General features: G+C 54.5%; 1 protein-coding gene across 1 annotated transcript in view; it reads right to left on the reverse strand.

Annotated features, from left to right (window-relative positions):
• The window catches only part of DNAH17 (dynein axonemal heavy chain 17), a gene marked incomplete at both ends in the record, with an annotated part of 110,072 nt that overhangs the window by 62,348 nt on the left and 32,169 nt on the right, over nucleotides 1-15,555 (reverse strand). The window contains 13 exons of the mRNA XM_082679965.1: nucleotides 260-367; nucleotides 511-636; nucleotides 1,979-2,131; nucleotides 2,873-2,999; nucleotides 3,396-3,487; nucleotides 3,588-3,935; nucleotides 4,841-4,963; nucleotides 6,632-6,880; nucleotides 9,976-10,128; nucleotides 11,502-11,588; nucleotides 11,684-11,800; nucleotides 13,398-13,620; nucleotides 14,149-14,318. Coding sequence (XP_082536091.1) covers nucleotides 260-367; nucleotides 511-636; nucleotides 1,979-2,131; nucleotides 2,873-2,999; nucleotides 3,396-3,487; nucleotides 3,588-3,935; nucleotides 4,841-4,963; nucleotides 6,632-6,880; nucleotides 9,976-10,128; nucleotides 11,502-11,588; nucleotides 11,684-11,800; nucleotides 13,398-13,620; nucleotides 14,149-14,318 — 2,076 coding nt within the window. The remainder of the gene's footprint in view (nucleotides 1-259; nucleotides 368-510; nucleotides 637-1,978; nucleotides 2,132-2,872; nucleotides 3,000-3,395; nucleotides 3,488-3,587; nucleotides 3,936-4,840; nucleotides 4,964-6,631; nucleotides 6,881-9,975; nucleotides 10,129-11,501; nucleotides 11,589-11,683; nucleotides 11,801-13,397; nucleotides 13,621-14,148; nucleotides 14,319-15,555) is intronic.

Here is a 15,555-nt window from a genome sequence, read left to right on the forward strand (position 1 = left end):
AGTGGCCCCCACTTGCCACAACTAGAGAAAGCCCTCGCACAGAAACGAAGACCCAACACAGCCAAAAATAAATAAATAAATATTTTTTTTTAAAAAGAGAGAGAATTAAAATCATGTACTTCTAAAGCGGTTACTCTTGGGCAGAAGGATGTTGGGGGGTGCCAGTATTTGGTTGCTTTTGACCCACAGAAATGGCAGTGGCACAAGTGGGCACCTCAGAGCAAGAAGCTTTGGATGGACAGGGGATGGGAGCACACACCTGCTTCTTGTTGTAATCTCTGATGGCGTTTTCATAGCCTTCCTCCAGCCTGGCAAATGCCAGGCCCACCTCGGTTGTCCACCAGATCTGGGTGCACGCGAGCGCAATCTGAAAACAGAGCGGCCCCCGGCCCCCCGCCAACATGAGTGTCGTTCTCAGCGTGACAGAAGAGTTCACATCAGTAAGGTGGCTGTTCTCCGCCCACTGTGGCTAACCCAGGACAGGTGAGCTCCGTCCACCCAGCCTCAGACCTGGGCGGGGTAGTCGAAGATCCACTGCTCCCTTGGCTTCTCCTCGTAAGTCACCACGGCTTCCGGGATCTCGTGGCGGAGCGTGGCGCACATCCTGTCCAACACCCGGTTCAGCCAGACCTCCACCTGGAGACGGAGCCACAGGGACCAGAGAGGGGTGAGCACAGCTCATTCCGATGGCTTGCTTTGTCATTTACAAATTAAATGACCATCTGTCATCCTCCTCCTTATCATCCCAGGGGTAGAAATACCCAGGTTTTCAGAGCAGTAAGAATGACCAGCTTGAAAAATGTGGTCAGCAAGCCCAGCTGTACCCGCACAACTAGCTGCATTGGGCATTCGTGTGCATTAACTGTTTCTACGCAGAGAAGGGAGGGGAAACCAGAGAAAAATCAAGAGGAGAAGATAGTCTATGTCTGACCCTATGAAGTGGTGCTGATGTGCAGAGACGCGGGGCCTGTCCCCCCAGCCCCGCTGCCCCGTGTCCCTTACTAGTGGAGCCCCCACTAGCTCTCCAGGTGCATCATCTCAGGGTCTTAGACTGTCATGTGGACAAACTTGCTGACGAGCCTTGTGTGTATCTTAAAATACAAAACTTCAACTGACTGCAACTGGGGGGAACATATCGAAATGAGATAATTGGGTTGGTTTTTCTTTTAAACTACAACGACAGTGCAGGCAGAGCTCACTGTAGTTCGTGGTTATGTCTGTAAGCAGTTACGTGTGGGAAGCATCTGAACGAACAGAGGACTGGATCCTGCCACCGGCCTGCCAACCCCATCTGGCCAGGTTCTCCGAATTCAAGTTGTGGGAGCTTGGGTTTTCTTGTGTGAGATTTTTACCCCCCAAGCTGACTTACCTCTGAATTACATTTCGCTTAGGCTAATGTCAAGATCGATTCGAAGGCTTGATCAATACTTGGGCAAAGAGATTGGGGGAGGGGGGCCGTGGAGGGCAGCCGGGAAGCTTGCTGTCAGCAGAAGGGAGCAGCCTCCTGGGGTGGCGGGAAGCTGGAAAGGGGGCCGGGCTGCCCAAGGTAAAGGGACCCCCCTCTGCTAAATCAAAGCAGTAAAGCCCCTTACGCTGGGCAGGAATGAGAACTGGCTGCTTCAGGTGTGTGTGGCCCCCTTCAAAGAGGGGGGCGGGTGCCGCTAACACTAACCCCTTGGCATTAATAATAATAAATAAAATAATAAAGACTCAACGGCATTAATAAACCTTTTCTCCCCCTCCGTCCCCTCCTTTCTCTTCTTTTTTTTTCTCACAATGCACCTCATACTGTGTAGGTAAGGCTGTGCTGGAAATTCTATAGAGAAGCCCCTTAAGCATTTGTTCTGAGAGGCAGAGGGAAGGAGAGAGGGGTGGTCCCAGGCTGGGGGTGACAGCCTGTCTGAGGCCGTGTGGCCCTGTACACGCTGCACTGTCGTCCCGGGTTGGGGCGGGGGCGTCCCTCCGCACACGCACGCACCTGCCCCGAGAGGTCACATTCCCGGTCAAAGTCCACGTACTCGTCCTCCTTGCTGTACATGCCCAGGCCACACTTGAGCGGCTTCCCGTCGGCGTCGAGGCGGAACTTCAGTTTACACAGGCTGTCGAAGAGCTTGGACAGGTGGCGGCTCACCTGGATTGGGCGGGGGGATCACTGGATTTTGCAGCCAAGGGGTTCAAAGGCAGGAGACACGCAGCCTGGGTCTTCCTCGGGAGGTTTTAAGCATCTTTTTTTTTTTGGCTTATACCCGCCCCCCCCCCCCCACCGCCTCTGGGATGTTGACTGAACGCACTTAGCCAACAAATGGCAAAAACTGCTCTCAGGTGGAACCTTCCGAATGTCTGTTCCTGAAGATTTCTTTTCCTTGAGAAGGTTCTGTCCCCGGCATGGGACCCGCGTCCCTAGGTCAGACGCTCAGAACCTAAATTGTGGGCCACCCTGTGGCTGCCTTCTTGTGCGTCTGGAACTTCATGATTAAAATAAGACAGTTGCTTCCCTTCGCCGGGGTAGCTAACCCTCCTCTCTTTTGGAAGAGGAACCTCAAGAGACCTTTTCTTCCTGGCGCCTGGGATTTATTAGGAGGAGCAGGCGTGTCTCTCAGAAACGGGCATCTCACCCATTTTCCAGAGGACGCGGATGAGGCTTGGGGAGGGAAGGGCAGGCTCTGAGACCAGTCCCAGGTCTTTCTGTCACGGCCCAGCCCCTGGGTGGTTTCAGGTGTGGATGACCTCGTGGAGATGCCACAGGGACACCTGTGGACACTCCTCCAACATCCCAGGGCCACCTGGACATGGAGCCAAGCCGGGACCCGCCTGGAGCCTGGAGGCCGCACCTGAGGTCGGCCTCTCTTCACAATGCCAGGGGCCCACCTACCTCCACGGGGTCGTTTCCGTTGGAGAGAATGTCCAGGAGGTCGGCTGAGGAGACGAAGTAGAACCTTGGGAAAGCAAGTCTTTTTGTCTCTAAATATTCGGCCAGGGCCTTTTCACACATGGCCAACCTTGGGGGAGGAAACAAGGCTGCTGAGTCCTGCTCGACAGAGGGTCTTTTCCAGCCCATCCTTCCACGCGCTAGACGGACAGCCCCGGAGACGCCCAGGCTGTTCACAGCCCCAGTTTGATTCAAATCTTCCACACTTGTTCTCTGCCAGCCCCTGACCTGGTGGGTGTCCCCAGGTATGATAGGGTATAGTTTAAGCTCTGCAGTCAGTGCTTCTTCTGAGGCTGAAGGCCCGCTCTGTGGCCGGCGTGGCAGGATGTGGCCCGAGAGCTCGCACTCTGAGGAAGGGGATGTGTTAACCCACAACCTGGGGCTTTCCCCGTCCTGGCCAGCAAGGGGCGCATGACTCGGGTTTCTGCCACAGTGAAGCCCCTCCCCTGGACAGTGTGGGACCCACCTCTTCTTCAGGTTCTCAAGTTTGTTATAGAGACCAGGTTTGTTGGTGGCTTCGACCACGTTGGGTGTTTTCACCGCCTCCTCCATCAAGGCCTGGGAAGAGAAAGGGGCCGCCACGGCATCAGGAGCCCTGTTTTCTCCAACGGAGCCATTTCCGAAAGTGCCCAGGCAGGGGCGAGAGAGCTGTGCTCACCTTGAACTCCTGGTCGATGTCATCAAAGCGTTGGGAGTCCTCCGGCAGCTGGGCGCGGATGTCTTTGGAACCAATGAAGATGCTCTCCAGGTGGCTCCAGGTTCTCTGGACCTCGAACCAGATGGAGATGACCGAGTCCGCGGCAGACAGTTTCTGCTGCCAGCTCGTCACCTCCTTCAGGAAGTGGGACAGGTACTTGGACATCATCAGGTTCTGCAGCTGCACCTGGCTGTCCTCCAGCGTCTCCACCAGCACCTCATCGGTCTTGAGCAACATGGTGCCTGTCCGCGGGTGCCGCCTGTGCTCAAACTCCATGGTGGACCAGGTACTATCCAGGGTTTTCAGCACCTTTTGGGGGAACAGAAATCGGCTCAGCAAGTGTCTGGCATGAGGGGCTGAAAAGGACCCAGAGTTTCCTAGAACATGGAAGGAACCCCTTCAGAAAGGAGGCGCTTTTCAGAAAGCCAAAATGTTCATGCCAATGTTATTTACAATGGCCAACAGATGGAAACAGCCCAGATGTCCCTCAGTGGATGAACAGATCAACAAAATGTGGTGTATTCATATAATGAAACATTATTTGGCCATAAGAAAGAATGAAGCCCAGGCACATGCTACAACATGAAGGAAACCTGAAAACATGCTCAGTGACAGGAGCCAGACACTGAAGCCCACATATTATTTGTTTCTCTTTATATGAAATGTCCAGAAAAGGCAAACCTGTAGAAACAGAAAGTGGGTTCATGGTTGCTTAGAGCTGGGGTGGGGGTATGAGAAGATGGGGGGTCACAGGTAAGGGTCTGGGTTTCATTGCTTTTTGAGGAGATGAAAATGTTCTAAAATTGACTAATTCTAATATGTGATGGTTGCACGTATCTGTAAATATGTTAAAAGCCATTGAATTGCACGCTTTAAATGGGTGAATGGTATGGTATGTGATTTAGAGCTCAATAAGTTTGTTAAAAAAAAGAAAGCCAAAATGTGACAATTCAAACTCAAAAAACAGGTGAGGAGAGACGTTTGGATCGCAAAGGAGTCAGCCAGACTTTCCGTGTGTCCTGGAACTGCCCCGGGTACTGGCTGATGGCCGGCCCTCCTGCCCCCGCCCCCCCTTCAGCTTCTCAGAAGGCCGAGGCAGGATGGACTGCAAGTGAGGGTGCTTCGTAGGGGAGGAGAGTTCAGTAGGGTTAGGCAGGTGGGTCGGGTTCAGCATCACCCCCTACCAAACGCACTTTGCTGTCCACAAAGGCTACCTTTTCCATGCCAGACTCTTTCACAGCCTTGTCTACGATGTTCTGGACCTCGTCTTCGTATTTATGTAGGTTCAGCTGGAGTAAATCCGCCAGGGTGGTCTCATCTGACATTTCAAACTTCACCTACGGGAAAAAAAAGAGGCACATTCCACGTAAGGTCACATGTTCTCCCGTTGAGGGACAGCTTTGTCCTTCATGGAGAGGCAGGCGAGGGAGGAACCCAGGCCATGGCGGGGGCAGTTGGAAGCTCCGTGACTTGGGCAGTCACTTCTCCAGGCCTCGCCTCTCCTCCCTGTCAAACTGGTAACAGCAGAGTCCACTGATAGGGGATTGAATAGTGTCCCCCCCAAATTCATGTCCACCTGGACCTCAGAATGTGACCTTATTTGGAAATAGAGTCTTTGCAGCTGTTAAGGATCTTGAGATGAAATCGTCCTGGATCAACTGCACGGAACCTAAATCCGATGACAGGTGTTGTCAACAGAGAAAGGGGAGGGAGTGAAATGCAGAAGAGCCCACGTGACCACTGAGGCAGGGATTGGAGGGATGCGGCCACAAGCCAAGGATCGCCTGGGGCCACCGGAAGCTGGAAGAGGCAGGGAAGGGCCCTCGCCTAGACTGCCAGAGGGATCACGGTCCTGCCGACACCTTGATTTCAGGTTTTTGGCCTCCAGAGCCAGGGAAGACTACACTTCTGTGGTTTTAAGCCCCCCATGGTGTGGGGCTCTGTTACAGCAGTCGCAGGACCTGATCCACCACCTCAGGAAGCTGCCGTGTTAGTAACAGTTGTGGCCAAGTCACAGGTACTATTACTCCAGTAACAATACCAGGTGTTTTCATGGTGTCACCCAGTCCTCAAATCCTTCTCGCTGTCACATAGACAGACGTTTCCAGGCCCCGATTCCAAGCCTGCCATGGAAACTGGCTAACCAAGTGATGGAATCAAGTGTCTCTCAATCATGGCTGGAAAAATACCTGCCCGGGTATCAACAGTCCTCGGTGACGCCCAGTTCCTGGGACGTTTTAGTTGCTTGTTGATCACCGCCCGGGGGTCTCTCCCAGGCCCTGGATGGGGTACACGAGCCTGCTGGCCAGTGGTCTCAGCACTCAGGATAACCCTTCTGCTCGTCTGTTTCTCCCCACCAGGGCCCAGGCCACATCCCGTGTGCTCCTGAAGCCGTTCCTGCCCTTCCCTCGCCATGGAGGTGACTGCCTACTCTATGCTCCTAGAACCACCCTGAGCATCCCACTCGGCGTCCCAAACACCGTGACCCACGCTGTTCTTTCTTCCTTTGCTTCCCTGAGAGCAGGGCCCGTGTTCTGTCTCTCTGCCTCCTTGGCACCTACGTGGGGCCTCTGCAGAGTAGCCGTTCCACAGAGTTTTGTTCAATGTTTGCTGACGATGGAGATGTTCCTATTTGCCTTCTGTGAGTGTCAAGGCCAGTGACCCCCCACTGGGGGATATCCCTGGGAAAATCTGGGTGCCAGGACTCTGTGTTCCGGTGGTGCGTGGGGGACCCGGGGAGCTATTCCTCCGCCTCAAACTTCCTGAGCCCCGGGGACATTCACCTTACAACAGAACTGGCTGCATAATTTGAGGGGCCTGGTGCAAATGAAAATGATGGGGTCCCTTGTTAAAAAATCATTAAGGACTTCAACATGGTGACAGCAGAGCATCCAACCCAGCACGCAGAGCCCAAGCACCTCAAAGCCGGCTTTATCAGCGCCAGCCCCGCCCATCCTGTAGCGAGTCCCCAAGGAGCAGCGCCCTCCTCCCCCGAGGCGCGGTACCTGGGTGGCCTGCATGAGCTGCTGCCAGTGGCGGTTCCGGATGGCGGGGTTCTGCAGCTCACTCACGGCGCGCAGGGACGCGATCGTGTTCTTCACGGTGTTGTCCAGCCCCACGAAGGCATCCCAGCCCTTCACCTCCTTGTCCAGGGACCTCACAGCCTTGGCGAACTTCTGGCAGTCTATGTCCATCTGCTCGACGTTGATGTGCTTCCACTTGGTGGTCTTCCAGTCACCAATGCTGGTGTTGACCTGAGATGGAAACTCTCACTGTCTCCTCTACTGGGGACACTTCAGGAAGGCACCTGTGCCACCTTCCTGCCATTGCTCTCAGGAAGTAAAATCCAATGAGTCTTGAGAACTAATGACAGAGCTTGGTAAAGTGGGTGGATACAAGGGGGGAAGAAAACCAACAACCCAGTTCTATCATGAAAGATTCAACTTAAAAGTCAGCAGTTAAGAGGTATTTTGGCAAAACGTGGGCCCCGTCACTGCTCACCAGGATCTATTCTGTCCCACTTCCTGGTGCAGCCACGTCAGTTGCCTCGACCAATGGAATGTGGGTGATGCCCGACACCTGGGGGCAGAAGCACTGGATTGCCAACGCCTGGCCCCCAGTTCCCTCCATCTGCCTTGGCAATGGTGGATGCGTGCACTGAGCTGCCCAAGGGTTGCTTGGAACTGGAGTGTGGACTTTGCGTGAATGAGAAATACATGTCTGTGGTTAACTACACACAGTTTTTTTGGTTTTGTTTTGTTTTGTTTTAGGGCTGTCTGTCACTGCAGAGTAACCTAGCTTATACTGACTGATTAAAAACACCAGAAGATATTTCACTCACGAAAGGATGAAACAAGACACAGGCACTACTGGGAGACAACGCTACCAAGAGTGGAGACAGAACCCTGTGAGGCCAGTCTTTAATTCAGGGTAGGCTGAGAACAGCCGTGAAGCTGGACGGGCCGGTCCTGGAGCGGGTCAGAGGTTGCTGAGACAGGCTTGGGGTGGAAAGACACGGTCTTGACAGACATCCGTGTCAGATAAAGATAAACAATTGGGGTGTTTACAAGAGATTTACCTTGCAGATCCCAAGACTCGAAACCCTAATCCCCACAGGAGTTGATGGCCCTTTCTGGTGCGTTTAAGCTGCTCTGTATCCGTGATCATAAAATTGTCCTGGCTAGTTTGTTTTGGAGAATATTTCTTGCAACACCCTGACCAGAAACGCTTATCGTCATCTCCTGGGAAAAGTAACCGTATTCTTGGGTCTGCGCTAAGGGTTGTTTATTGAGGGAAAGTGCAGCATCCTCATCTGACTTCACCGACTGTTCAGTAATGTCGTTCATGCACAAGAGACTTGAATTCAGTGAACTGCGAAAACAACAAAGCATCGAGAGGCATCGATGGGTTCGCTCTCTTTGGGGGTGGTTGTGAGGTAGCCTGGGGCTCCAGAGATGTTTTTCCCCCTCTCTGTGAGGAATAGGTAGATTCAGCATGGTCAAGATGAAGACGTTTAGAGCATTTCACTATGATGTAATTAAAAAAAAAATAAGATAACTGACAAGACAGAGCCTGCTCCTGGGTGGGGACAGTGAATACGGCTGTCAAGAGGGGAATTCTCCCCAGATTTGCTCATGGAGTAGATTTAACTCTAGCTACAGTCGTAAGAGTTTTCTTTTGGAGGGAGGAGGATTTTTCAGAGACTCTGAAGTTCGTTCAAGAGCACAAGAGAGAAGAGCTAACACAGGCTTAGAGAACGAACTCATGGTCACCAGGGGGAAAGAGCGGGGAGGGATAGATTGGGAGTTTGGGATTGACAGGTACACACTGCTGTATTTAAAATGGATACGTGTAGGGACTTCCCTGGTGGTGCAGTGGTTAAGAATCTGCCTGCCAATGCAGGGAACGTGGGTTTCAGCCCTGGTCGGAGAAGATCCCAAATGCTGCGGAGCAACTAAGCCCGTGCACCACAACTACTGAACCTGCGCTCTAGAGCCCGAGAGGCACAACTACTGAGCCCAAGTGCCGCGAATACTGAAGCCTGCGCACCTAGAGCCCGTGCTCCGCAACAAGAGAAGCCACCGCAATGAGAAGCCCGCGCACCGTAACGAAGAGTAGCCCCCGCTCGCCGCAACTAGAGAAAGCCCGCGCACAGCAGCGAAGATCCAACGCAGCCAAAAATAAATACATTAACAAAACAAATAAAATGGATACTTGTATATGTATGGCTGAGTCGCTTTGCTGTGTATCTGAAACTATCACAACATTGTTAATCGGCTATACTCCAATATAAAATAAAAAGTTTAAAAAAAACCTAAATTGTATATGGAATAAATACTTTAATTTCTCTAAAAAAAAAAGATAACCAGGGACTTCCCTAGCGGTCCAGTGGTTGGGACTCTGTGCTTCCACTACAGGGGGCACGGGTTCGATCCCTGGTTGGGGAACTAAGATCCTGCATGCCTCGCGGCATGGTCAAAAAAAAATTTTAAAAATAAAATTAAGCCGTTATCTATAAAGAAAAAAAAGATAACCAACAAGGAGCTACTGTCTAGCACAGGGAACTCCTCTCCATACTCTGTGATAAATGGGAAAAGAATATGAAAAAGAATAGATACATGGTCCTACTGTCCCTGCACCTTTGTAAAAGAATGTCACCTATAGCTTGAAATATTCCCGGGCTTGACCTTTAAAGGTATAACACTCTTCCATTCATATAGAGATTAAAAAGTTGCAGAACAGAAAATAACACTTGTCTTGTTGGAGGTCAACATTGCGACCAGAACTATGTGGACAGCTGCAAGAACAAAGGATTCAGCACCAAGAAGTTTGCAACAACCAGCCACACTCCCTCCCCTTTTAGTATACAAGAAACCTGAATTCTACTCAGGTAAGAAGGTCCTTTGGGACACTAGTGGGCCATCTTCTCGGTCTGCTGGCTTTCCAAATAAAGTCGCTATTCCTTGCCCCCCCTCCAAAAAAAAGAATAGGTACATGTATGTGTATAACTGAACCACTTTGCTGTACACCTGAAACTAACACAACACTTGATTGACTATACTCCAACATAAAATAAAATGAAATAAAAAATAAAAAGAGAGAAGAGCTAAAATATCTCTGGAAATACAGGAGCCAAGAGGTGAGACTGGGGAGCGAACACGCGCACATCCGCTGTGGACACACAGCCTTGATACCAGGAGCAGTGAGGCTTCCTACTCGTCTTTTTGCCTCCATCAACCATCAGAGGTGGCTGTTACGGAAGGATAACGGGAGCGCCCCCTCTTGGTGCTGGGATGCTGCCCGTGGAGCCCCCCCAATCCCGCCCCCTGAGGCTTGGCGCCCCCCTCACCATGATGATCATGTCCCAGAGCTCCTTCAGCTGGCGGACCTCTTTGTGACAAGCCTTGAGCTGCTTGTAGTCCGGCACTGTGACCTCGAACAGGCTCCCGGATTTGCACAGAGCCTCCATGACGCCCTCCATGGACGCGATGCTCTTTTGTTGCTGGGGGCGTGCAGAAGCCGGTGAACAGGGTGCCGGCACTCGGCGGAGCCTTCCCCGTCTCCCCCGCCACATCCCCCTCCCCGTGAAGCCCAGAGCCAACACCACGCACACAGGGTGGCGGCAAACTTTCCAGCTGGGAGGGCAGCGGCCTCCCCGCCCGCCCCCAGCTTCTCCTCTGATGGGAGGGTGGGTCATCTCGGCGAGCTCAGGTGTGAGGACTGACTCTTAATGGACGTTGCACGAACGCCAGACTTCCTCCTAACATTTTCTGACTTCCCAGAACCTCCCCCATTCTCTCACTGTATATATTTGTATTGTATTAAAATGTATATAAGTAATGCTTGATTGCTTTGAAAACTAGAAAAATCTAGATAAGCAATGAGGAGGAAAAAAAGATTCGTCCTGAGCCACACGACTAAGTGCGGGCAGCTGCGAAAGCTTTGGTGTGGAGTGTGTACCACTCTCGACTGGGTACACAGGGGGTCCCGAGTGTTTGCACCCTGCCTTGCGGGCCTCTCTCACTATGGACATGGTTCCTAAACAGACTTGACAGGGGAGTTCTTCAAAGAGCCTAGCCTGCGTCCACGGCTAAGTGCTCAGGGGGCTCGAAGGAGAGAATGGTGGCATCTATGCTGTGGGCTGGGGGCGTGACTGAGAAAATGCCCATGGAGAGAAGGCAGGATCTTGGCCTCTGGGAAGGGTGGGCTTCGAGGCTGAGCAGGGGAAAGAGCAGAGGCTCGGGGGAGGGAAACTGTGGGGTGGCCCTAAAGGACATCTTGGGGTGCCCTTGCGCTCACTCACGCCTGTGGTACTGCAGAGTGTGGTCGAGGTGTGGGCTGGGGCCCGGGCACAGTGGGGGCTGAGCACTGTGCCGGGAGCATTGCGGTGCCCCCCTGTGCTCCTGGGGGCCCCCCAGGCCCCATGTACCCCAAACGTCCCTGCCAGGTGGAAGTCCATGGGGCCTGAGCCTGAATGGGCTGCCTGGTCTGGGGCCATGGAGCTGGCACGTTGGACACTGACCATGAACTTGGGCAGTGGGAACCAGGGGACACAGGTGAGGCTTGGCCACCAGCTGCACGTGGCGAGTCAGGGAGAAGAAGGCGCCAGGGAGCAGGGTGAGTGCAAAGCCCGAGGGGACAGCAAACTGCTGAACGTGGGGACCTAGGAGAGGGAGGGGCTGAGCCGCAGGGTGGGTTTGTGAGGCTCGTAGGATATTCAGATGTGCACACACACGCACACACACGTGCACGGCCCCGAGCCCAGTCCCATCAAGGCCACGTTTCTGGGCTCATGAGAATGACAGCTTGAGGAAGGATGAGAAAGCATCAGGGTCCCCAGAGTTACCACCCCATCTCCTCCTTGAGCAGATGTACCTTATTGAGGGACTTGTAGGGGTTGGGGTCGCTGAAGTTGAACGGGGCTTCTTGCCTGAACTTCTCTCTGAACTCGTGCTGCTTGAGCTGCAGGAGGACCACGTGGAAGCCATCAGGCTCCCGCCCCAGGGCCCAGCTGCGGTGCACGCTGCACCCCGCCCCGCCCCCTGAGGCCGTGGTACCTCGAACTGCTGGCATTTCCGTCGCAGGATGCTGACCTCGTTGGCCTGCAAGGGTGCCACGTTCTGCTTCACCTGGATGGCCAGCTTCTTGGTGTTGGTCCACTGCTCCGGCAGTTCCTACACAGGCAAAGGCCAAGGACCACTCCTTTTCCTGCTCTTTTTAAAATTTTCTACTGTGAAATAATTACAGACTCGGGGGGAGTTGCAAAAATAGCACAGAGTCCTGTGTGCCCGCCCCCAGCCTCCCCTGGTGGTGGCATCTCACAAAGCAGAGGCTCGACACCCAAACCGGCATCCGACACTGGGGCGTTTCTGTTAGCAGGTGATGGAACTTGGCGGTTTTCACCCTGTGTTTTAAGCTGAATCCATGTGTGCGTGTGTCATGTGCATGCATGCACGTGTGTGTGTGTGTGAGTGCCTGCGTCGTGGGCGTGTGCAGTCCTAGGCAATTCTACCTCATGTATAGATTCCCATAACCCCCGCCGTGACCCACATACCTTGCTGTCCATCACAGTGAGGGAACTGTCTTGTGTTACCTCCTTGTACCTGCACCCAGCACCGCCCCCCGCCCCAACCTGGGCAGCCACTAACCTGTCCTCCGTTTCTACGATTTTGTCATGGCAAGAATGGCTTTAGCAAGCAGACGAATTTTTGTATTTTCCAAGTTCTCCACGCTTGGGCAAATATTGTACTTATTATAAAATATTTTAAAGAAAAAAATCCCAGCCCCCAAATTCTTTACCCACAAATAGACATTGTTTCACATTTTTCTACGATTAACTAACCGTCTGTTGGCAGCGACACACCTCAAATGTTTGTCAGAATTTTTATCTCACCGCTCGCCCTGTTCATAGCCCTGGAGCCCCTGGGGCCCGGCCACAAACGGTTCGAATCCTGGTCCTTAGCTGAGCCCCGGGTGGGGCAGCTGGGGCAAAACACAACGTGCTCTAAAGCAGGGCCTGGGCAGCATGAGATCACCGCGGAGATCACGGCGGCCACCGACCCACAATCGACACACAATCCTGTCACCCCTGTGCTGTGGGGTCTCGGGCACTGGTTGGAGTTAGTGCCTCCCGGCAGGGGGAGTCACACCTGTTTGACCAGTCCCAGAGCCAGGGCAGAGAAGTGGGGGGCAGGCAGCCAGGTCTGGGAGGAGACAAACTCCAGGGGGGTGGCTGGGCTGTGGCTTCAGCACCCAGCTTCTGCACTACCACCGCCCCAGCCCAGCTGCACATACAGCTGCTCTGATGCCGACAGCTGACGCTCTGCAAATTACCTGTAAAGCACTGGGCTTTTGGAAGTCCCCTTCAGCCTCCCCGCTGTGGCCCACCTGTCCCACGCGGGGCCGGGGCCGGCTGCGGGCCTTCTGGGCGCCCTCACCCAATCAGGTCTCTGCTGACCCCATTCTTGGTCCCCCAGCCCTCGTGCCCAGGCTCCTGCTGCGCTCAGGAGCAGGTGTGGGACTTGAAGGTACTTTTTATCCACTGAAACGCCAATCAAATGGAAGAGCTACTGCCGCCCCCTTCTGGAGGCCGCCTCACTGTCCCCTTGTCTCCAGAGAGCCCTGTCCTCCCACCCTGCCATTCCACGGGGACCCCATGTCTAGCAGAGGAGGTCTAGCCTGCAGGCTCCGGCACAAGAGCCCGCCCTCCTCTGGCTCTGGCCCTGCCCGCAGCTCCAGCTCCCCCAGCGGGGGCCCCCCAGGCCTGTTTACCTGAAGCTTCACGTGCGTCTCCTCGGGCATCTCCTCCCCATAGGACTTGAGCAGCTCGATGGTCTGCTTCAGGGGCTCAAACATGTTGTCGGTGGCCGTCTGCCTCTCCTTGACCTTCATCAGATGCCCCATCACCTCCACGAGGCCGTCATAATCCCCCTCCTTGAGAGGCTTCATCAAGCCCGCCCTGGAGACTTTCATGAAGGCTTCTAGGTCTGCGAGGCTGGTGGGCGAGAGGCCGCCTGTGATGGGTGCCTGCCCAGCACCCCTGTGCCTCACCGGCTCGCCTGGTCGGCGAGTCCCGCATGGAGCCACGTCTCAGGGCAGCCTTTGCTGGGCCTCCCGGACAGAGGAGCTGGATTACACGCTCTCCTGGCTCCACGCCCCTCCCGGCCCCGACCCCACCTGTAACTGCACGGGTACCACCGGCACGTTTCACGTCAGGCTTCCCTGCCCGACTCAGGGCTCCTGAACGGTTCCTTGGCATCTGTAGCCCAGACACGGTAAGTGCTCAGTAAAGAAGCAATGACCGAGGGACCAGGACCTCCACGCCCTGCCAGGTGACACCTTCCTGCTGGGACCCACCCTCCGTGGGGCTGCCGGCCTCTGAGCCTGACCTTCACCCCAACAGCCACCCGGTTTGGGGGAGGAGGTGTCCAACCGACACTTCATGGAAGGCTGCCTGCAGGTGCCCCTCGCACATGGCCCTCTGGGGCATGATCAATGGCAGGCCAGCGGCCCTGGGGCCCACCTGCTGACCACGTTGTTGCTCAGGTGCCGCTTGAACATGAGGCTCCAGCGTTTGATGGTGTTGAGGAGGGCCTGCTTGAAGGGCCGGCAGTCACACTGCAGCCAGCCATTGAACACCTTGGTGTTCTCGCACTTGGACACCTCCTCATACAGCTTCTCATAGGAGTCGATCTGGAAGACACAACCCCGTTCACCTGTCGGGCTGCCGGGGCCAGGGGTTGGGGCCAGCACAGCACGTGTGTGTGGGGGAGGCCCTTACGAGGCACTAGTTTCCTTCTCCCAGCACCCCCGGGGTGCCCTGCGGCCCAGCAGTCTATCCCTGACACGGGACAGCCTGTCAAAAACGGACGTCATCAAGCAAGGCCAGCAGGGGCCAAAAGTTTCAAGGGGTGAATGGGGTCCCGGGCACCCATGGGGCATCCCTTAACTCTATGCTGCTGCACGTCCTTGGGCTCTCAAGCTCCACCAGCCAGCTGTCCCCCCACCCCATGTGCATCTCCCTGTGGCTGGGTCACCCTCACTGAGCTTCAGGAAAAGAGGTGAAGTTTTGTAAGTTCGTTATGTTTTCTCATGTCCTATATCCTGTTTTTTTTGCCACACTGCACGTCTTGCGGGATTGTAGTTCCCTGACCAGAGATCGAACCCAGGCTATGGCAGTGAAAGCTCTGAGTCCTAACCACCAGACTGCCAGGGAATTCCCATCATGCTCTATATTACTGACGCTCTGGTACTGGGGGCCTCGCTGACCCTGGAGGGACTGCCCCTGCCCCCTGGCTGGCCAAGTCCTAGAGATGGCAGACAACCCCCCAGGACCACACCTTTCACATGCAAACAACCAACCAGAGCTCACAACCCAACCGCCGCCTCTATGGGGCTCTCACACTCCAGGCCACTGTCCCCCTGCCCTAATCACCCCAGGGCCAGGCCCCTGACAACCTGGGACAGCCAGTGCGCCCCTGAATCACTGATCCAAACTAGCCCATCCTAAGCCTGCTCGCCCCGCCTTGCCCATTCTTCCCCATGAAGACCACAGTTCAGGCTCTCAGCCACGCTTTCCCCTCATTCCCTCGGCCTCCTGCCCGACGCTGGTGCCTCCCCGCGTGGCCCTATGTGGCCCTGCATGGCATGGAGTGTCCCCCTCCTCTTGGGAGCCGTGAGTCGCAACCTCTCTTTTCACAGCAGGCGTCTGCTGATCTGTTGGTCTCTCCATACTTGAATTATAATAAAACTTACATTTAAAAAATGTTCACCCTGGACTTCCGTGGTGGCGCAGTGGTTAAGAATCCGCGTGCCAATTCAGAGGACATAGATTCGATCTCTGGTCCGGGAAGATCCCACATGCCGCGGAGCAACTAAGCCCGTGCGCCACAGCTACTGAGCCTGCGCTCTAGAGCCCACGAGCCACAAC

Source organism: Grampus griseus (assembly GCF_964374135.1).
Source record: "Grampus griseus genome assembly, chromosome: 20".
NCBI classification, from domain to species: Eukaryota; Metazoa; Chordata; class Mammalia; order Artiodactyla; family Delphinidae; genus Grampus; species Grampus griseus.